The 23,826-nt window shown below is 39.0% G+C and overlaps 1 protein-coding gene across 4 annotated transcripts in view; it reads right to left on the bottom strand.

Moving 5' to 3' along the window:
* Positions 1-22,439, bottom strand: part of LOC148024710 (Protein kinase superfamily protein) — a 28,543-nt gene extending 6,104 nt beyond the window's left edge. For 2 of the 4 annotated variants that reach the window (XM_087694353.1, XM_087694356.1), the window contains exons 1-6: positions 22,307-22,439; positions 22,064-22,185; positions 10,879-11,233; positions 10,529-10,767; positions 9,749-9,875; positions 9,594-9,665 (exon numbers count right to left, since the gene is read on the bottom strand). In XM_087694353.1, coding sequence (XP_087550479.1) covers positions 9,594-9,665; positions 9,749-9,875; positions 10,529-10,767; positions 10,879-11,107 — 667 coding nt within the window. In that variant the 5' untranslated portion in view covers positions 11,108-11,233; positions 22,064-22,185; positions 22,307-22,439. Of the gene's footprint in view, positions 1-9,593; positions 9,666-9,748; positions 9,876-10,528; positions 10,768-10,878; positions 11,234-11,326; positions 11,353-22,063; positions 22,186-22,306 lie in introns of all 4 variants that reach the window. The other 2 variants (XM_087694355.1, XM_087694354.1) reach the window with 2 other exon arrangements.
* Positions 22,440-23,826: the final 1,387 nt, after the last annotated feature.

The following is a 23,826-nucleotide window of genomic DNA, read 5'->3' as shown; positions in this document are numbered from 1 at the left end:
ATGGGATTACAAAAGTTTAAAACTTTTTGAAGAAAAATTTTGAGATAAAGAATTTGGGTAAGCTGAGATACTTTCTTGATATTGAGCTGATCAGATGTGATGATGGTATGTGACCCAAAGGTAGTATGGCTTGGATATGTTATACCAAGTATGGTATGACAACATGTAAGCCTTCTTTCAGTACCATTGGAGCAAAATGTAAAGTTGAGTTCTAAAATTGAGGATGAGATAGAAGACCCTACTATGTTCAGGAGGATAGTAGGAAGTCTAATTTACATGACTATCACAAGGCTAGACTTGAGCTATGTTGTTGGTCTTATCAATCAGTTATGCAAATACCTAGAAAGCCTCATTTAGATGCAGTTAGACGCATCTTTAGGTATATAAAGTACACTTTATATTATGGACATTTTTATGAGGCACGTAAGGATGTACAAATACTTTGGATACACAAATACTGGTAGCATGTCAAACAAAAGATCTACCAATGGATTCATGCTTCCCCTTGGTAGTACAGCAGTTACATGGAGCAGCAAAAAGGAACCTATAGTTGCTTTATCAAGTACAGAAGCGAGTATAAAACACTACTATGGTAGCATACGAGGTGGTTTTTCCTTGGTAATGTAGCAGTTACATGGAGCAACAAAAAGTAACCTACATTTTCTTTATCGAGTATAAAGGCCGAGTATAGAAGTGCTGCTATGGCAGCGTGCGAGGTGGTATGGCTACAAAAGTTATTGGGTGATTTAGATGTGCAGGGAGACGGTCCAATTGTCATTAACTATGACAACATAAGCACCATACAACTAGCTAGAAACCTAGTGTTCCATGCTAGGACAAAACACATTGAGATGCACTACCACTTTCTGAGAGAGAAGGTACTTGCAGGAGAGATTGACTTGATATATGTCAGCACACAAGATCAAATAGCTGATATTTTCAAAAAGGCGGGTACAGAGAAGCTTCGAAAGTTTCGAAGCTTACTTGGAGTTGCAAAGATATAGAGTTGAGCTTGAGGGAAAATATTGAGATGGCAAGCTCAACACGTGCGAACATTGATGATGGATGTCGATGGTCATTATGATCCTCACATGGCCACTGACTTATCACTTATTATATTTAGTTTGTTGTACCTACCTACAGCTGGCATAGTTATAGTGTCAGTCGATTAGTATAGTCAATTATGCATTATTTGACTTAGTAGGCCACTTTCATTTATGTTGTATCTTATCTATACTTTATGTACATTGTATAGTATGTGGAAAAAAAAGAAAAAAGCAACAAGAAAACGTTTTGACCTCCATCTCTCTCCTTGTATACTTGAGTGAGCTTCCTATTCTATATATGGTGTATGTTTGGCGTAGCAACTCAAGCAAGTCCCCCCACCATGCAAGCGTGCAACTACATGCACACCATGTAAAAAATCTAGAGTGTGGCTTTCTTTTAGACTTAGAGAGCCAATGCCACTTTAGGCATTAGTGTTAGTATCCATGGTTCAAAAATATTACATTTTTAGACAAGTTTTAGTCAATTTTTAATATTTTAGATATTATCTCTTGTAAAAAAATCCATAAAACTATAGAAAACTTCTAGATTAGGATGACATGTAAAAGAAAGTATGTAGATTTCAGCCAATTTGAGAGGATTTCATGTAAAAAGAGAGATTAGCGAAATTGCGCGACGCACGATCGCTGTTTTCAAGCAGTAAATAGCACTCCAAAGTGAGAGATGAATAAGGAGTGATCTGGCTGAATTTTGGCTAGGTGTCCTGGTATTTTACTCTCCTTTCGGAACCAACGGAAGCATCAAATTGGTGATCTGAGCAACATAGAGGAAAATACTATTTTATACACTTTTTTGTCTATTAGAGTTTTATCTTGTCATAATGCTGAAATAAACTAACAAGCTTCATCTCTGTTAGTATTTTCCTACATTTTCTAATTCTTTTTTGAAGTATTCTTCTACGTCTTCAATTTATTCGAACCCCTTCTCTTCCATCTACTCCTCTCCCTGAATCTACCTTCACTCTGCTGTCTCTTATCCCCGTGGCGGACTCTCGCACCGACACCATGTTAGGGAAAGTTTATGTTATCATCACAGATGAATTCCAGAAGATATTTGGGCTGATTTGGGGCTGATATCTTCAGCCATATTCAAAGAATTAGCTACAGCATTGTTCTTTTAATTCATTTCTTACAGAAGACATCTTGTCAAAATACATAAGTATTATACGCCCCTATGGCAGGGCAATGTTTATAGATCATTCATAGATGTTTTGAGTTAAATTAAGAGAAGCGTTTTCTCTTATTTCTTGGCTGTGGTAACTTAGCCTTGTCAGGAACTCAATTTGAAGCTCTCTTGAAGCAAGTCTCTTTGCCCTACAAGCCTTGTAATTGACTCATAAGCTTTTGTCCCTAATAGTCTACATTGAAGTCTACATTGAATGTACTCATGCAAAGTTGATTCATGCTATGGCATCATGTATGAATGATGGGATGCAGAGTTGTTTATGATACATGAAAGCATATTGTACTTGATTTTATAATTTGTGATTGCTCTTACAGTCAAGAAAACAAGCTTGATTTGAGTTCGAACTTATGAGATAATACTCTTGTGATCTTTGCTAAGAACATGTAGTTGAAAGCTCTATCAACATCTTCAAGAACTTGGCTTGAAACCTTCAACACTTCTCTTATCTCTATCATCTCCGGAGTCTAAACTCTTGAATCCCCATACATTCTTTTCTCTCAAACCCCTATGATTGACCATGAAGTACCATTCACTGTAATCTACTTATCTCTTGAAGACACATCTCTATCTATCTTGTCCAGTTTTCTTATCAAACCCCTATGATGACATTCAACCCTACGTGCTGCGATATTGGTGAACCCAACGTGAAGATCGATGTAAGAGAACTCCAAGATGGGAGATTCTTCAGGAGATACTCTACAACAATTGGTGCGCATACTGCAGCAGACTCAACAACAACAACAAAGGCAAGACGAAGAGAAGATTGATTTCATAGCTATCAAAGCCCTAGAGAAAGTTGGGCTGGAATTAAAACAATTTAATGGTCAAAATGTCTCTATTTTCATTCGCTTGTATATTGAGAAAATGCTCTTTTTTGGTGCACCGCAACATGCATGGAGTCGCTATTTTACCAGACTAGCCAAGCACGATCTTCAAGAAAAAATCCATGGTCTTTTTCAGCAAGATGCAGATTGGGCTACATTAAAAAAAGCCCTACGCGAAGAATTTTTCTTAGAAGACTAGCCAAGCACGATCTTCAAGAAAAAATCCATGGTCTTTTTCAGCAAGATGCGGATTGGGCTACATTAAAAAAAGTCCTACGCGAAGAATTTTTCTTAGAAGACTCTGGCCTAATGACGAAGAAAAGTTTCACTAATTGGGTTGAGAAACCCAACAAAGATTTAGCTGCAACAACTTTATATCATGAGTTTGAAAGTAAATTTAGGCAACTTGATACTGAAGACCAACAAAGTATGGAAGGTCAGAAGATTGAATTATTCCTTAAGGCTGCACATCCCATTCTGCAAGAGAAGCTTGCTGATCGCCTAGAAGATGCTACCTCCGAATCAGGAGTCAAGACTGCTTGGACAGATGTTACTGATGCAGTTAACATGATTGCTCGAAGAGAGCGGATGCGACTAAGATTAGGCGCTACTTCAACTTCAATCCATTGATGGAGCGTTTTTCACTTTCAAAATCCCCTATTCCTTTGACTAATCAACCAACTCTTTCTTCTTATATTCCTTCTAAAAATAATGTAATGGATGAACTCATTAAAAGCATGCGTGACCTTCATCTGAACCTTACAAAAATTAGTTCCAAGGTAAACAAGCTGGATATCAAATTTAAAGAACAAGGACGATCATCAACTCAATGACCCATGAGAGAAGGCTTTAAGAGGCGCTATATTTGGTGTGACAGCCAACAACATGACAAGAGGGAATATTCTGCATTCCGTGAGGCTGAAGCACAAAAGCTCTTCTTTTGGAAAGACAAAAAAATTCATGCTGCTGAAACTAGTCTTCCACTGAAGCCAAATTTTGGCAATGGTGGAATACAGAAAAGATTAGAAGATTTAGTTGTAAAAAATGCCTATGCAACAATTAATGCAACTACCTATGGGCTGCAAATTGAGCCAACTAAATCAAATTTGAAAGCATGTAAAGCTAATGTGCAATCTAAAGTATAGATGCAGACACTAGATCAAATGGAACGTGGTAAAGCAGCCAAAGAAGATTTGGCTAACGCCAGTTAGTGCATTCAAGGAATAGCTGGTTGGAAAGAACTGGTAGATTCTTTTTCCGCCTTTGCACATTTGGCTAACGTCAATCATAAAGAAGTTTTGATTGAAAAAAAGAGAAAAAGAAAAGATGAACCAGGGCCTTCTTGTTCTAGCCCTCCGAAACAGGTAACTAGAAGAACGTCTGAATAACCAAAGCTTGTTGAAAATATAACCCCAGATCAAGAAATGGAAGATGCGCCACAAATAAAGAAAACCGAAGGAAAGAAGAAAGGCAATCAGAATCTACAACCGATCTCAAACGAGTCCTAGAAGAACGAATTCTGAGAAGCAAAATTGAATTCACCTTAGGCGAAATTCTTGGAATTGCCAAACGTGAATTCCATAATGTAATTATTAATGTAATCAAAAGGAAAAGACAATATGTTGATAATGAAGCTGAAGAAACAGTGTATGCTTTTTTGCAAGCTCTTCAAGTTTTTATGCAGGATGAAAAGAAGCTGACTTCACAAGGAATTCATCTTGAAGCAGTTAAATTAATTGCAGCAATTGAAGCTGAAGATAAAGAAAGCATTAAAGAAGTGAAAGCTGAAAATGTAATGGTCGACTGGTCCAAACATTAAAGAAGTGAAAGCTGAAAATGTAATGGTCGACTGGTCCAAACTAGTTGGACAGCCCACCTCTCAAAAAGAATGTTGTCTACAGCACATGCATGAGGAAGAGGCTCGATTCATTCCAAGCAGTCACTACTCCCGTACGCATTGGGCAAGAGCAACAAAGGAGACAGTCGTCAAAATTGGAGAAAAAGAAACACCATGTATTGTACTCTTAGACCATGGGTCGGAGATAAACATCATGGCAAGGAGTCTCTATGAAAGTGGCGGATGGCCCATAGATGTTGATCCAGGTTGGCAAATGAGAGTTGCAAACAACTCTTCTGGAGAGTTATATGCTGCATGTCCTAATGTGCAGGTAACTATTAGAGACATAAAAGACAATTTTCACTTTTTTGTTCAAGACTCTTGTAGTTATTCTATCATTCTTGGGCAACCTTACATTTCTGAAGCCCGCTTGGAAACAAAAGCTTTTGATGATGATTCTTCCTATGCTCGAATCCGAAGCAAGGATGATGAACGAGCTGTATAATTTCTTACTGTAAGTGTTAACCATCATCGAAACAGAGATCGACTGCGTGATTATCCTGTGCCTCCTAATGCCCGAGAATTCAGGGGTTTTCGGGCTGCAGTGCTATAAAAGAAGGTTATGGCAGTGCATTATGTAAAAATATTGAACCTCCTTATACTACAAAAACTCTCTCTAGGAAATATGTATGTATGTATCAATAGTATGGGCTATTATAAGTCTCTTCCAACCATGACTAAAGCTGAAAGAGAATATTTATGTTATGTAAAAGGGATTTGAAAACTTATGACATGATGGCTGAAAATGAAGATATTTCGAGCTTTTTTTTTTGTTTGGTTACTACTGACACATTGGCTGAAATATATGCAGCTGCTCATACAGAAAATCAGGCTGAAAACCAGTCCATAGAAGTATATACATTGGATTTTTATCAAACAATTCAAGAATTTATTGAGCAAGAAGATATCGATTTACTCAACAAGGCTGAAGCGCAAGTGGAGACAAAATACAAGACAGTGGATAAGAAAGTCAAGCCTGTGGCAGTCCCACTGCCTCCTAAAAGTGAAGGGCTGGCTGATAGGGCAGCAAATCAGTCAAAGTCTTCGTGATCCTTCCAACATTAGTCACAAGTTCACATCTGAAAGTATAAAAGAGCTAAAAATAGATGAAAATTATTTTCTTTCACCAGCTGAAAAACACTCTATTATGCAAATGCTAATGAAACATGAAAAAGCTTTTGCATTTCAACCAAGTGAAATAGGCTGTGTGGATCTAAATATTGTGGCTCCTATGGTCATTTTTACAGTCCCACTTGCGCCTTGGAACCTCAAACCCATTCCCGTTCCAAGGGCACATTTGCCCAAATTATTGGAACTTCTGAATGAGAGGATCAGAATGAAGATTTTAAAACCTTCTTCAGCACCTTACTCAAATCGATGGTTTACCGCACCTAAGAAAAATGGATCTTTACGATTCATCCAAGATCTACAGCCTGTTAATCGTGTCACAATCCAAAATGTTGGTTCGGATCCAATTGTTAACGAGTTTGCTGAAGCTTTTACAGGTAGAGCAATTTATTCTATGGGCGACCTATATTCAAGATATGACAAATTTCAGCTTTCATTAGAAACCCGAGACATTACCACAATGAAGACACCTCTTGGATTGGTCTGCATGTGCACTCTACCACAAGGTACAACAAACTCCGTAGCCCATATGATGAATGCTATGCAGAAAGTCTTAAGGGACTTTATTCCACAACTTACTCTTCCATTTCTTGATGATGTACCTATCAAGGGATGTGAAGTCAATGAAAAGAATGAGGAGCTTGACGAAGATGATTGCAGGACATTTGTATTTAACCATATTCATGATTGTGACAGGATTTTGACAAGGCTAGAAAAGGTACATCTTATCCTTTCTAGAGCTAAGTCGATTTTTGGAGTAGAATAAGTCCGACAGATGTCCCTACGGACGTAAACCTTCACCAATCAAGATAGATGCCATCAACAGAATGCAAGAAAAATATGCAAATATTTCTGAGGTGAGAAGATTTCTTGGCGCATGTGTATTCTATCTCATATGAATACCACATTTTGCTCATGTAGCCGAAAATCTCTATCAATTATTAAGAAAATGCCAAAGATTCTCTTGGAAAAAAGAGCATACTCTCACTATATGCAAACTAAAAAAGTTGTTAATTTCAGCCCCCACTCTCAAAAGGACTGATTATTCAAATGGTCAACCCATCATCCTTACTGTGGATACAAGTCCCATTGGGATAGGATGGGCTATTAGCCAAGAAGACCTTGAAGGCAACAGGTATACAATTCGTTTTGGAGCAAAGGTTCTCAATGAACGTCAAAGAAAGTATGCACAAGTAAAAAGGGAATTGTGGGGACTTGTAACAGCGTTAAAGTATGATCATGAATACTTTATAAGTGCTTCCATAGTGGTAGAAACTGATTGTCTTCCACTCTTGGGCATGATTGCCAACTGCTCTACACCTGACATTGCTATGCTAAGATGGATTGCATATAGTAAATCTCTCAACCCTGAATTAAAGCATATTGCAAAAAAGACGAATCCAATTGCTGACATGCTATCACGTGCAAGATATGACAATGAAGAAGAGCTTATGGAAGAAGATGAAGCTGAAGAATCTATGCTTGCTGAATTTCGTTCCATGGCTGCTGAAAGTACCTTTTCAATTGCTGCATATACAAACCCAAAGCTGAATCTTGCAAGTGAAGCTGATCTTTTTAATGATATAGCATTAAGTACAGTAAGAACAGGAAAAGGTACTGCTGTAAATCACTATACAGTAATAAAGATCAAAGATTTATCTATGGAAAAAGAATGATCAACTAGAAGCCAGCATACTCATTGCATTGCTCAAGTTCTAGTTCATTTCCTTGAAGAAGATTATGAAGAAGATTAGCTGAAGATCAGCCAATATTTGAGCACAGTGAAGAAGGAATCTTGGACTGATGAAGAGTTCAAGCATATATAAGAGGAAAGCTTATGGCTTTTTTCTTGAAGAAGGGCATCTATGGAAGCACGCAAAGAAAAAGAAAGGAGCGTCTGTCCGAGTTTTAGATAACAAAAGATTGCAACAACAAGTAACGAAGGAATTTCATGAAAGCCTGTGGGCTAGCCATAGAGGCATATGGGCAACCTTTAGTAAAGTCAAAGAAAAATATTGGTGGCAAAACATGTATTGGGGCATAGCATATTTTGTTGAAACATGTTATGTGTGTCAGATGCATTCTATAGTCAAGCATTGAGATAAGTTACAACAAAATTATCCTTTGTCTATACATTATAGATGGGTTACTGATCTTGTAACCATGTCTACAGGGATATGGAATATGCGGTATTTAGTGTTTGCAAGAGAGTATCTAACCAATCAAGTTGAAGGTAAAGCCTTAACAACCAAGACCACTCAAGTTGTTTGTTGTTTTTTGCTTGAAGAAGTGTTTTGTAGATAAGGTTGTGTGGGTAAAGTAACTGCAGATAGAGAGTTAGATGCTGATGAGGCACGCAACTTCTTTGCTCAATTGGGTATTAAGTTGGCTTTAACATCAGCCTACAATCCTAAAGGCAATGGGAAAAGTGAGAGAGAGCACCAGCCTATTCTCAAAGCTCTAGCAAAGTCTTGTAGAGGAAAGATCAAGAATGGCCTAAAATGCTGCCTTTTGCATTATGGGCTGATCAGACTACTCACAGTACAATGACTACCTATATGCCAACTGAACTTATGCATGGACAACAACCAATTATGGGCTGACTGGACTACTCACAATACAGTGACTTGCTATATGCCAGCTGAACTTATGCACGGACAACAACCAATTATGCCAATTGAAGAATCTATTCTCACATGGAGTCTTCTACCTTGGGAGAAAGATATCAGTAAAGAAGAGTTGCTGACTTTGCGTATATGGCAACTAGAAAGAAGGCTTGAAGATGTTCAAGCAGCTATTGAGAAGCTAAAGACAGCAAGACTAAAAAACAAAAGAAGATTTGCTGACAGAGTACTCCTAGAAGATTGATGAACACCAATATGAATCCTGACCTAGAGTGCCTATCCTGCACCACTGTCACACTCTCTGACACAAGGAAGAAAACTCACACTAATGGATATACACACTCCCCCCCTCCACTTGGCTACAACTAGTTGGTCCTTGACATTCCAAGATGCCAAATGTATACTTATGACAATGGCAAATATGTTTTTGTTTAACGTAGTCAAAGACACTGAAGGGTGAAACTGTGGATCCCAAAATGCCCAATTGCTAGTTAAGAGGAGGACATTTACTTCCCCTCAGTGGCCTAGTCCCCTCTAAATGCTGGATGGTACCATGTCTCACCATGTCTGTGCCCTGGCTATTATGGACTGAAGAAATTGTTGGAAGTGCAATACACAGTGGAATATCACTCGGGGCATTGCAACCCACCCTTTTGCAAGCCAAAACCCCCAGGTACTCAATTCACTAACTGAGAGTTATTTTCCTGAAGTAGCTGACTAATCACAACTTTCACTACCATCTAGGAGCTTATCTCCAATGGATAGCATGACATTTTCTGCAATTATTTGCAGGCCAATTCTCACTATTTCTTTCATTGAGACTGGAAAGAAATATGCTTAAATCAATAAATAAGTGTAGTACAGTTCTACCTTTTGCTGCACCCAGGGCAATGGATATTCGCTGTTTGAAATCAAGTTTCCCCAGGCTATGGCCATCAGAATCTGTAAGCCCACATGCAGTGCAGATTTATTGATGTAAATAAATACTTACAAAGTCATGACATAAATTTAAAAATGAAGCTTACCATATAGATGAGTGTTGACACTTCCATTTGGGAGATAGTCATAGACAAGAATCTGCTGATCATCTTCTTGGCAGTATCCAATCAAGATAACAACATGCTTGTGGCGTACACGGGAAAGGTCCTTGACCTACATTCAAAAAAATGAAGTCAAAATGAAGATGCAGATGAAAGTGCAAGAGCTGATTTTTCAGCCAACAAAAACACATCAAAAAGTCACTTGGAAGTTGATCACATTGTGGTACCATAGGAAAATTTTGAGTCTTTAAAGTTTAGGACTACTCTACTCACAAGTCACTTTAAAAGATGGAAGTGCACAAATGGCAAAATAAAACAATAAAGATGTCATAGCATGAATGGTGGGCAAAATGGCACAAAAAATCTAAGGAAAGCTCAGATGGAATGAACAAATAAAGAAAATGTAAAATGTGATTGTCGGGAAATAAAATAGATCTAGTAAGTTTGATGTTCATTGGTTTGTGTACCATGAATGTAATAAGTAGATAGAATGTGATTAAGATGTATTTTCAATGTAAGAAAATTCAAGACAGGTGTTACACAATTTGTCATCCTTGCAATGACAAATTTGTAGAACAGACTTTTCCAACTATTGCAGATACCAAAGATTAATACAAACAAGAGACATCTGAGCTACACATTGTTGACTGGCAGTGCTGGTCTTTTTGTTTCAGTACTAACTGACCATCATCAAATGGTATTTGCAGCATCAACTATAGCTTACTCAAGTATTCCTTTAAAAATTCATGAGCATGCATTATCCACCTCAGCTGCAAATTGTTGACTGGTGGTGCCTGGCCTTTTCTTTATAGCAACAATTGTACCATCCTCGAGCAAACCCTTGAACACCAAACCAAATCCACCCACCCCAATCATGTTATTTGGGTCCCATTGCTTTGATGCATGTTCCAATTCTGCAAGGGAGAAATATCTGGCACTCTGAGCTTCAGATACAGCAGGACCAAATGCACCCAAAGGGCTACCAGGACGTTTTGCCCAAACCACTGCAAGAATGCAGAAGCAAATTTGAGAACACATCATATAGATATCATATGTAAAATAATTTTCACCAAACTATGAACTTGAGACAAAAGGTTCATGAATCAGGCTTCAACCTTCAATAGAGGGTTCTGATGATGACGTATCAGACTGCCGACTTGATGCTCTCCTTGCTCGTAGAAGAGACAAGCAAACCAGTGTCAGAGTAATCAAAACCAACAGAACAGCGCCTGCTATACCTCCAGCAATTGCTGCTGTACGAGATGTCGATTTAGGTGAACTGGTAGCCCTTTGTGTGTTAGGACTCAACACAATTAGAGGGGGCTCTGATCCAGGATTGTTCATGATTACCCCATGGATCCTCAATTGATGTTACCCAAACTTGGCCTCTTTTGGAACAAAAGATGATGTCTGAGTGCATGAAGATAAACCTCTATACTGGCCAGTGAGCAAAAGAGATTCCCATCAACCCTGCATTAATATCCATGATCATTAGACTGTGGAACCTGTTTTTCAACCCCTTGAGATCAGGCTCAATAAAACCGTATCTATGCAGAAAGAAACCTTGTAAACAGACAACATAGCTGTGTCTTGATCCCACGCACATGAAAGAGGAAACAAATGAGAGTTATATCCATGAGCATTAGTCCAAAGAACCTGTTTTTCAACCCCTTGATACAAGCCTCAGTAAAACCATATCGATGCAGAAAGAAACCTTATACAATGACTAGAGAATTGTGCTTTCATCTCACAACAAAGGAAAGAATAAACAATGTAAGTTATCATAAGACAAGACCTAAACATTCAAAAAATGACCCCCACAGTATTGTGTTCCTAATCCCCAGTCTGACATTATGAAGTCCAAGTTGACTTAACTGACACATTAGTAGTTGTACCTCCACAAGACTATGGAGGGATATCTGCTTCTTCTACTGATAAATTTCTGAAGTGGACGTTATACTGGTCAGCACTTTCACACACATGATTCTGAGCCACATGCTCAAAGACAGACAAAGTCACACCCAACAAAAATGTTTCAAAACTGTAAAGCCTCCAAAGATTTGTACTTGTGCCTGAACTACAGTAATTTTTAAAATACTATGAATTTGACTGCGTCAAGGCTCAAAAAGATACATATTACCCCATCCTCTACTGCAGTAAGCTCAATGTGACATTGGAGGCAAAGTTTACATTTTGAAGTAAAACATATGTTTCTTCTCTTAAGACTGCCTTTTGCATTGTCATTGTTGTTTTTCAAATTCTCTTAACAATTCTGTAGTCACAAGACCCTTATTGGGTTGCAAAACCCACTCCTAAAAAGTCTTGCGCGTAATCAAACTGGTATCCTCAATGTAAAATTCTTCCCTGAGAGTCTTCTTGAAAGCTACCCAGTCAGCATCCTACAAGTATAATTCAGTAATCCGTGCTTTCAGTTCATGTACAGTAACACGTACAAAATACTAGCTCCATGCAGGTTGAGCCACCCCAAAGAATTTTATCTTCTGAGCATAGGTATGTACATATATAGATACATTCCTCTCATTGAATAACTTCACCTCGCGCTCAACTACTTGCAAAGCATTCATCACAACACTTTCTATTTGAGCAGAAGCTTGCATCACCTGTTATTGTTATTGTACTTGCATAAGCATATTCATATTTTGCATCAACTGCTGCAAAACATCACTGAAGATTGTGTTCAAAGGTTCTCCCATCTTGTCTTTCCTTCTTTTGACGACCTTTCACGTCGGGTTCACCAATGTCGGAGGGGTTTTTGTCGAAAGGTCGAATCCACCGGGGATCAGAGGTAGAAGGAAGTAGAGATAGGAGATGGAAGAGAAGATAAAGAATACACGAGGTAAACACAATAATGACAAAGCACAATGAATCAAATCAATATGTATTGACAGAACCTGAAATCCTGTCTGGCACTACTCAGAAGCACTCTCCAGACATTAGATCTCCTGGAGCTTCCTTCGTAAAACAAAAACGTGGATCAAAAATAACAGCTCCTTCTCTGCTGCTTGAAACCCAAATCTAATGGCTCTGTTGGCTCCGAAAGGGGAGTAAAACTTTAGGACGCTTGATCATGGATCTCCCAGATCACTTATTCTTCCTCTTCCAGTTCAAACTGCAGTTTTCAACCTGTCAACACCGACTGCAACGCGCACGATTTCGCCAATCTGTCTTTTTTTATGAAAAATCCAATAACTAGCTGAAAAAGCTTCCAGTTCAAACTGCAGTTTTCAGCCTGTCAACAACATTTGCAATGTACGCGATTTCGCCAATCTGTCTTTTTTTATGAAAAATCCAATAACTAGCTGAAAAAGTAACTTGCTTTTTACATGCCATTCTAATCTAGAAGCTTTTTTAACTTTTTCGGATTTTTATAATAAATAATATCAAAAATATGCTAAAATTATCCAATGACTTAGATTACATTGACTCTCTAGATCAATAAAGAAGTCAGATGATGATGCAACTCACACTAGTACTAATGACTCAAATCACATTTGACTCTCTAGATCAATAAAGAAGTCGGATGATCATGCATTTCATGCTTTTTCACATTGTGTCAGCATAGCATCACGACAACGTATAACAACAGACCTCATAAGGCGACAGGTTTGTCTTCTTTTGAAATAAATTATGGAATAAATCCAAGTTTTTCTAGGACAATAAGGTCAAATGAGAAATACCCAGCTGCGGCAGAATTTCTTACTGACATACAGACTAATATTAAAATTGTGCAAGCCACGTTACAGCAAGCTGCTGATAGGGCTAAGCATTTTGCAGATAAGAAAAGGTCAAGTAGGATCTTTGAATTAGAAGAAAAAGTTTTTCTCCAAGTACCACCCAAGTCGTCTAGTTTATCGACTGGCAAATGTTCAAAGTTATCTCCAAGATATTGTGGACCCTGGAAAATTATTCGAAAGCTAAGTGATATAGCTTACCAATTGGAACTTCCTCCTGGATGCCGTATTCATCCAGTGTTTCATGTTAGCAAATTAAGAAAGTATATCTCACGGGATGATAATCTAATTGATGGTATGGTACCTTTGCAAGAACAAGATTCAGTTGTTGACCATGGACCACACAAGATACTAGATCGGAGAGAGAAACGGTTGTATAATTGTACTCTCCACGAGTATCTAGTTGCCTAGAAGGGTCTACCAGTTACTGATGCTACATGGGAATCAGAAGCTCTAATTCGACGACACTTCCCATCACTAATCATTAAGAACAATGATTTTTTGAAAGGGGAAGAGAATGTCAAACATAATAACCTTCGGCTGGGCAAATAGCCCAAGAAGGCCATTAATTAGTGTCCCGGACAAGGGCAAGAAGTACCAAGGTCCGAAGCTCGAGGGATACCCTCAGATTTCTTGCTTAATTGGGCAGGACTTGTCTATTTGGGAACACCGGTCGGGTGCACCATGAAAACAAGCCCTAGAGACCCAATTAGAAGGTGGAAAGAGGGTATATTTGGTTGGGAGGTAAGTAAGACACACAAGAAATTTTCTTCTCTCTCACACAATCACTTCCACAAAAAGATCAGGGTACTTCTCTCAATATTTCTCCTCGAGATGCATCCTCTTCTCATAATGTGGATATCTAGGCTTCTCTGAATCTGAGTCAGAGCCTAAAAACTCTCTTGTTTCTCCTTCTTATGCTTGGCCTTAGAATTCTCCATCTTTTACCCCCCTCCTATACCTGTTGTGAAAGCCTTCATGGAGCTAGATCCATTGGCTCCTACCTCTCTAAGACACTCGTTATGCTCCAAAACAAGCTATACCAGTTCCTCCCATAGAAGAGTCTCTTGGGTCCTTGATGTAAGAAGGCTCGTGTAGACGACATCCTGCACTCAGCCTCAATCTCATTTTTGCAAGTGCTAGAGCTTTGCTGTCCACACACCGTATGCGGAGCATATCTTAGTTGAAGCTACCCACCACTGTCTTCTACCATCAAGCACATGCTTATCAGCCATCCATCACAAATCTGGACTATTTCCACGCTACTGATCGACCAAGCACCTCTACTATCTCCATTAGATCATTGCGTTTGCAGCTTGTTTATCGCCAAATATGTTGCATTTCTGCCTGATCTACAGCAGCCACCCACAGTCCCACTACTAGCAACAGCCTAGACATCTACGATTTGCACATAGAATTCTCCATCTTTTACCCCCCTCCTATACCTGTTGTGAAAGCCTTCATGGAGCTAGATCCATTGGCTCCTACCTCTCTAAGACACTCGTTATGCTCCACAACAAGCTATGCCAGTTCCTCCCATAGAAGAGTCTCTTGGGTCCTCGATGTAAGAAGGCTCGTGTAGACAACAGCCCCCACTCAGCCTCAATCTCATTTTTGCAAGTGCTAGAGCTTTGTTGTCCACACACCATATGCGGAGGATATCTTAGTTGAAGCTATCCACCACTGTCTTCTACCATCAAGCACATACTTATCAGCCATCCATCACAAATCTGGACTATTTCCACCCTACTGGCCGACCAAGCACCTCTACTATCTCCATTAGATCATTGCGTTTGCTGCTTGTTTATCGCCAAATATGTTGCATTTCTGCCTGATCTACAGCAGCCACCCACAGTCCCACTACTAGCAACAGCCTAGACATCTACGATTTGCACATATTGCTACAGCCCAACCACTAGATGTCATCCTGGTGCTGCATTTGATCCTTTCTGCTGCCATCTCCCCATTTCAGAGCTCCCCATTGCTGCTTTTGCTGTTTGCAGCCTTCACCAGCTGAAACATCATCATTTTGGGCTGTCCTCTGTCCATCTGCTCAATGATCGTCATCCACTGATGTGTTTACTGCTGCAAGACACTCATGGAGGCTGCCTTGCTGCATTTCACGATCCGTCACAGTACGACAAACTCTTCAGCTCATACTCTCTGCCTATTCCTCCAGACACGAGAGTTCAAGGCCAGTATTCTTCACTACATAGTGTGTTTGCTACGTTGAGCATTGTATTCTATTCATTATTCTTTCTTCATTATTCACTATGTTCATTGTCTCTGAGTTACCCTAACCCTAACTGTGTTCTATATCAGTCTACGTGTTGTCGTACGATTGTTTTTGAGTTTTCTATGGGAGAGCATTTCTTTGCAGGGGCTGAAAGAAAGAAGTCGACATGGAGAGAGAGAGAGAGAGAGAGAGAGAGAGTAAGTGAGAGTATGTGTGTGTGTGTGTGTGTGTGTGTGTAACACTGAAGACTGCAGAGTATGAATGCTGAATCCTTAAGGAGGATATGTACAACAGACCATTAGAGTATCACCACCCCTTTGCTCTCTCTCATCTGCAGAAAAACTTAAGTATGAATGTATGTGTGACCCCAGACAGACTTGGGTATATAAATAGCCAAGAATAAAATAATCAAATACAGCAAGTCGGCCAAGCGAAAACTGGCTGACTGCAGCAAAATGAATAAATTATTTTTTAAATTAGAAATGCAGCAATCACTGTCAGGCTGCCACATAGCACATGTCTGCCTTGCCTTGGGGATGACCAAATCTCGAACAACCACACAAGACACAAGTGTAGGCTGATTCAAGAGTGAGCTTGATGTCACTTTTGCAAGTCAACTAGACCAAGAACAGCATGCATCCATATGCATTACACTCGTTAGATTGTGAATGGACAAACTTATCGCACATTTGGTCAAGGTTGGTGAGACCAATTGAGGCACCACGCTAGACACAAGTCTACACTGATTCAAGTTAATTCAAGAGCAAGGTTAATGAGAATCACTTGCATTGAGAGAGTGTTGGCTTGTGATAGCAAATCCCTTTCATGCAAAGCTTTGAATAATGATAAAGAAATATCGTAACCACCTTTGGGGCCTATCATGTGTCTTCTAATGTGCGAGAGCATTCTAGCTCTCCTGTTTAGTGAGTCCTTTGTTTATTTGCTAATTTATTCCATGTTTACAAGTTAGTTTATGTCCACTACCCTCTACATTATTTTTGGAGGTCAACTTCAACACAAAACTAAATGTGATCATTAGAGAAAAAATGAGCTACTTATGCATCCACCCTTTTCTTCTTCTTTGGATCCCAACTAGCATCAAGTGTACTCTTAATTGTGTGCATCACTAGGTATTGCTGATGGAATGGTTGTGGCAAAGACCCCAAGTAATGTGTCAATTGTACTTCCTAAAATTAATCACGCTCTAGACACCTCATATACAAGTGGTATCACAAAAGTTGCAAGGTCAACTACAACAACCCATGGTCTAGATGCAAGATAAGCTTATAGTGCCACAAAAACACAAAGCTCCCTTTGCTTTTCTAAGGTCACATTTGGAAAAAAATGCACCTCAGTTAGTGGCTCTTGAAGATGTACTCGCACCTAATTATATATAACAAGAAATTAGAAATAAAAGCAACCACCAATCGGTATTTGGAAAGACAATGAAGGTATAAATGCTTGATTTACCTTGTTTACTCTGCTAGTTTACTAGTGTATCAAACCTATAATGCAAGGCTGAGAGGGAGAAAAACACATTCCAACTCAATGCCCCAACAAAAGACCAAGGGAATGACAAGGATCTTTAACTCTTGGGGCACCTCTACTCTAATACCATAGAAAGAAAGCACAACAAAACCCATATGATTGCTCTGACACAATGTAAAGAAATCGTACCATTTACAGTGGAGGCAACAAATTATAGAATAACAATTAATAGTGAATAAACTAGAAACATAGAATGAAAGTGAATCAAATATATAATGATACAATGGGGAGGCCCTTGGCCCCTATGTCTCTAGGACCAAGATTGAGGCATGAGTCACAAAGTCTGCATTGATGGAGTGACCCAAGATGATTGCATTGATCTTTAACTCTTGGGGCACCTCTACTCTAATACCATAGAAAGAAAGCACAACAAAACCCATATGATTGCTCTGACACAATGTAAAGAAATCGTACCATTTGCAGTGTAGGCAACAAATTATAGAATAACAATTAATAGTGAATAAACTAGAAACATAGAATGAAAGTGAATCAAATATATAATGATACAATGGGGAGGCCCTTGGCCCCTATGTCTCTAGGACCAAGATTGAGGCATGAGTCACAAAGTCTGCATTGATGGAGTGACCCAAGATGATTGCATTGCCTTGGTTGATCACATGGCACATTTGTAATAAGGTTGCGCTTTGGAGGGAGCGAAACGTGGTCCTCCAAGAAGGGGGTGATATCTGAGAAGGAGGTTGTCTAAGAAGACACCAAATAAAGCTGGATAGAAGTGAAGGGAGCACAACACAATCCTCTATAGCTATGAGTGATGATGGGGATGATCTTGAGGGGCAGCAACAACAGCCACAAAAACGAATTTGTCTGCAAATGTCTGTTGGCTGGTAAAAGCCTCTGGGAAGATATCCAAGGGTAGCAGCAGCAAAAATGGAATTTTCTACTGATGGAAGGACCTGTAGCACCAAAAATGCAAGTGGCCTCCAAGTCACCAATGACAAGCAGCTGCTAGCTGGCAGCCAATCTAAAATGACGATAACTCTAGGATGAATGGCAGTGGTCTTAGAGACCATGGGATGCCCACAACATGACCTTTTGTAGGGGATTTTAGTGCATTTTTCCTATTGTGCAAATAAAAGTCTAATAATCATAAAGAAGCTCTTTGGGGCATGACTTAAGAAGCACTAATTAGGGACTAATGCATGTAAATTAATATTAATGCTAGCCTTAATTTTGGTTGCTCAGCACTTGTCACAAGCCTATCATTGTCGTTATCATCACCACCTTCGCTTTCCCTCCCCTTTTCTTCTCTCCCCTTGTTGCATGCTATCATATTATTTGTTACCTCATAACCTTTGCCTTTACCTCGGTCATCACCCACTTCGTCCGCCTTGGTCACTCTCACAATCAGTCAATGAAGCCATCTCCTAACCATTAGATGGCTGCTATGCTGGTGATATTTATGTAATTTTACAAATGCATTGAAACACTTTTTTTCTTCTTTCAATTTAGTTGGACTCCTTGCCTTCAAGAATATTGTAAAATTGATATATAAAGAGCAATGGTTCAAAGTGTGCTTTTTGGACACACACTTTGTGCTCTAATTGAAACCAATATCCATTAAGTCACTCATGTATGAAAAAGGCAATCATCCATATTTATGGAGACACTTTCTCATTAGCAAATCAACTTCTCTCATAAGGCAAGCACATCAAAGATGGGAGACCATCATCAACATATTGGTGTGACATAGAGGGAAGGCTATACACAGATAAGGATTTAGTAGCAAAGGAATTCTTAGAGAAAGAGAATCATAGACATTTGGCTTGATATTATTTCTTGAGAGGCTACTCGGAAAAAACCTAGGGATTTTCAAAATAGATAAGGTGATGATGAGAGACCTTTTTGAGAGTTTTGGAGCCTTCGAGATAGAAGAGGTGAGATTAAGTGGTTATGCAAGCCACCAATGTGGCTCCTCACCCTGATCCTTTATATGGGATGCTACCATTTAGAACCCCTCCTTATTCTTTAGGCATATTGGCAAGTCCCTATTACTCGTTTAGCCTTTTCATCTATAGCTTGATGGTCCCTTTTTTTATAGCGCAATTATCTTACCCTCAAGAAGAGTGTATCAAAGACATTGGGACAACACAAAGACAATTGAGGGATCCATGTCCTCGAGGAAAGTACAACTACAAAGAAAGTGTAGCAAAATCAATGGAAGTTGAGAGATAGAGTTGGCAAAGAGAGCATGTTTCCTTGCTGTCCAAATGGTCTAGATTATAGTCTAGGCAAAGAGGAGTTAAATATCATCTCTATGTCAAGAAAGCAAGAAATCTTCCAAAAAGCCATGAATCCCAATGAAAACCTTCTTCTAAGTTGTGAGGCCCAACAACCTAGCAAGCAAAAAGATCATGGACAAATCACAAGACGTGACGCATATCTTGCCTCTTTGTCTGCTAACTCTTGCAACGTAAAGTTGCATTGTTATCAAGTACTCTTGGTTTGTAGAACCCCAAACAAGACATCATAGAACTAATACTTTGTTGGAGTTCAGAAAGAAACACTTTGCTTCATTTGTTTGGAGAAAGATCACAATTCCAGGAGTCCTAAACAAAGAGGAGATTCTAGACACTCCAAGTAAATTAAGAGTGACAAAGCTAGAGCAGCTAGGATGCAAACTTCACATTGATTTTGCATCACATCATAATGAAGTTTTTGTGTATCATAATTAAGTTTAATATAGATATAACACTGCATATCTCTAATGCTATGTAGTATTCCCCTTTTGGACCTCATGCATTGGTCCATATGCATAGCTTGGTGCAGGGACAAAGACTGCACAACTCAATTAATGATTGCCCTACTTACAATTTCACAATTATCCTTGGTTACGAAAGTTGAAGTTGCACAAAACTTGGACACCAATATGTAGTTGAATTGGCTAAAGAAACAAATCATATGTGAACAACATGAAGGTTCACAATGCACATTAACACTTTCTTGTAATGTCTTGATATTTAAACATCGTGCAGGCCTTTATATCTCCCTTTCAATATAATTTTAGTGCAATAATTCTGGAAACAGCAGTGGATCCTCAAAGAAAATATATACTTCATTATTCATTCATGACAATCTGTGACATCCCTAGAGTAATAAGACTTTCCATGACAAAACAGAGAAGTCTGTATAGTCATAAAACAGAACTTACTTAAATTTGCATAAGCATGTAGCATTAACAAAGGCACCACTAAGGACACAAGCTGCAACAAAAGTTTGCACATGATCCAACTGTTTCAGAAAGATTGAAGAGCAGAATTTATAGTATGGCCATCTTATTTACAATGAAATCTAGCAACAAACTGTCAATCAATTCCTTCCTTGTATAAAGCATCAAACATTTTTACTTAAAACTATGATTCTAATCTTTCAAAGAAGCAAAGCCCAACCAAGGCACAAGGACAAAACGAGGAGTATTATACAAGAACCACTGCTTTAGACTTTTGGGACTACAGATCCATGGATAGCCTGACAGGACCAAGTTATCATAAAAGGCAGTTAGAATCTACTCTATACCTTCTACAAACTAGATGCTACTGGGATAGAAAACTTCAACAAGTGAGTGCTATTGGTTTATAAAACTGCAAGAAGTGGATACCACTGAATAGCTAATAGATCTTACATCATGTTCCTCAATGAACTAAACAATTGAGCAAGAATACGTTGGCAAGAGACCTCTATTATCACCTGACAGGATGTTTTAAAGATGAAGCAAAAGACCCACTAACACAGTGAGAAAGCAAGGTTCAACTCTCAAAGCCTTCCAGATTTGAAGAACTCGAAGTGCTACTCACTGGAACTGTGGCAGTACAGCTGCATTGTAGTGGTGCACTGTTGCAGCCCACCCCTAATCCAAGGAAAGAAGCAAAATCTCCTTGAACACATCCACATAATTACTGGTGCTAGAATGGACAATACTGCAGTTTTGGTTGCCGGTGTTAAGAACCACAAGCAAATCAGGCAATGAGGAGAGTCATTCCACTTTACATATTTGGAGAACCAAGCACCTGCTCATTAGAGCTGTGGGTGTATAGCTGCAATTAGTGGCAGAACATTGTAGCTGTCGTCCTTCATCCAAAGGAAGAAGCACAGATTCTTGAATAAATAATGTCAACAAGAGTACTCGTGGTAGGATGGACAGTACTGCAGTCTCTATGAGTATTGAGGTTGTCTAGTATTGAGCACCAAGAAAATCAGGCAATGAAGGGGGTCATTCAGATAAAAGGTAGCTCCAGTTGCACATCATTAAATGATTCTGAAAACTAATTGAGAATTAACAGGTAAACTTAGGAAGCATATGGCAATTATTGACTATACTCATCAAATAATGTCATCAAAACTTTGCTACATTATACTGACTTTGACATGAATAATGAGCGTTGATATCTGTAACAATCAAATAACTATTTCAGAATGGGGGCATCAATCATGGAAGCGAGGCTTGGAAGAGCCTTGTGAGCTCTTGAATGCCAAATGGTGGTTCACTATCCTTACAATCCACATAAGAATAGAAGGAAGCATCAAACTATATATCCATTCAATTGAAAGCATTAGTGTCTTTCTGGAAGCCGCACAGGCCAGAACCTTCATTCTCTTTGATTCTCACAATTGCGAGCTAGTCAGTCTTAGTCACAGTTGGAGCCAATCTTGACCGTATGTCCATTACGGAAACTGAAAACGCTTGCGCAAGGAAGCAGGAATGGAGAATACGAGGTGTATGCAAGAAACTATAGACAGTAAAAGTACCTTGACAACTGAATGCTGAGTATTGAGAGTCCGAAAGATCGATGTATCGCAAGAATTCTGCGTGCGATTGAAGAGAAGCTAGCACCACAGCAATTTGAGAGGTATAGCAAGAGAAAGATAATCTGTGTAGGAGCCGATTAACAATGTGTCTGTTAACAAACCTACGAGCAACAGATTACGCAGGAGCGGAGTACCAGCTAGCACAATGATGGCAGCACAGACAGTGTAGGTAGGTGGACATACCTGCCTTGTTCTCTGAGAAGCGAGCATATGCTTGGGGGGCGGGGGGAGAGAGAGAGAAAGAGAGAGAGAGAGCGCCTAGCTGGAGGTGCTGCTTTATTTGTCTGTTAAAAGAGAGAGAAAGAGACGTTGACACGCACGGGAAGAGCTTAAAAAGTGAATGGACAATGCCAACTTCCAAGAAGGAAAAGATTAAAAAGGGAGACGACCAGCTCGAGTCAAAGGGAGGAGAGAGTGTTTATTATCTCATTGACGCTCTCTTTTTAAGAAGGCAAGATGTAACAACCAGATCTGCAGGTTGAGTAAAAGAGGGTAACGACTAACGAGTTTATGTAAGTCTTTAAAACACACTTTATATTTAAACATTTTACCAAAGTTTATATTTAAATCTAAAACACAGTTAACATTTAACCACAGATATGCAAAGGTAAGCAATGCCTACTTCTTGCCTTTTGAATTTGATGTGGAGATATATGTATTATCAAAAAGTAAAATACTTACAAGTGCTATTTACCAGCGCATCAAGCAAAAGCCAGTGTCTTTGCAAAAAGTCTAAAGATCCATTAGGATCTTCCTATTCTCTTTGTCATCACCTTTAAAAGTCTATAGCAAATCCTTCTCTCTATCTATTGGGACTAAGTTTTTTTTTTTAATAATGTGCGACTTGTATTAGAAAGTAAGAGTGTTTACATCACCACAATGGGTAAAATAGCTACATCAAGGTACTAAAAAAGCCTAAATGTAGGCTTGAAAGGAGCATGCTTATTGGCTAACTTCTTAAACATATAGGTAGCTTCAACAAAAATTACATAGCTAAGGGAGACAACAGAGACATATTGGGACTTTAAATGGCCAAAGGCTAGGGCATTCCTATGCTTCCAGATATTAAATAGGGCAACCCCACAAATCACCCCCCATAACTTTTTTGAGACTTCGTTGAGGTTGCCTCATTCACCCAACAAAACCTATTTCCAATCAATAGTGTGATGCAGGTTGATCTTCTCTAGGCTCCTTCTAACTAGCTACCACAAGGCTTGTACATCCTGGCAATCCCAAAAAACATGCTTGATTGTTTCCTCTTTCCTTTTGCAAAACACATAGAGGGGAGATACATGAGCAACTATGTGATGATGATGGCTACAATTTTCTTAAGTTCTATTTCAAATGGGTTATATACCCTCATAAATCAATCTTAGATTGATCAAGTTGATTCCCAAGTCAACTAACATGCTAAAGTTATTCTAATGGTGCCCGTTGACTATGTTAAATGTTTCTTACAAGCTTATGGCCGAAGACTTGGCACTCAGAATCAACCTTGAATTAGACAATGAGTTGTTGCACAAGGATGAGACTTTGGGGTGCCAATGAAAATGTGAGAAGTTGCTTATAGATTGTTTTTATTGCATTACTAAAAAGCCTTTGTGGTGGCAATAACTTTTTTCTAGTATATACTAAGAATGACTAGATATTAGCTTTGCTTAACAAAATGCTAGTGATTTGTAGCTTACATGCTTTCAAGTTGG

This window comes from Lygodium microphyllum, chromosome 15, assembly GCF_053477565.2.
Source record: "Lygodium microphyllum isolate KBCC chromosome 15, Lygodium_microphyllum_v1.1.10, whole genome shotgun sequence".
Classification (NCBI taxonomy): domain Eukaryota; kingdom Viridiplantae; phylum Streptophyta; class Polypodiopsida; order Schizaeales; family Lygodiaceae; genus Lygodium; species Lygodium microphyllum.
The sequence above is the reverse complement of the archived record's forward strand: the minus strand, read 5'-3'. Positions and strand labels throughout refer to the sequence as shown.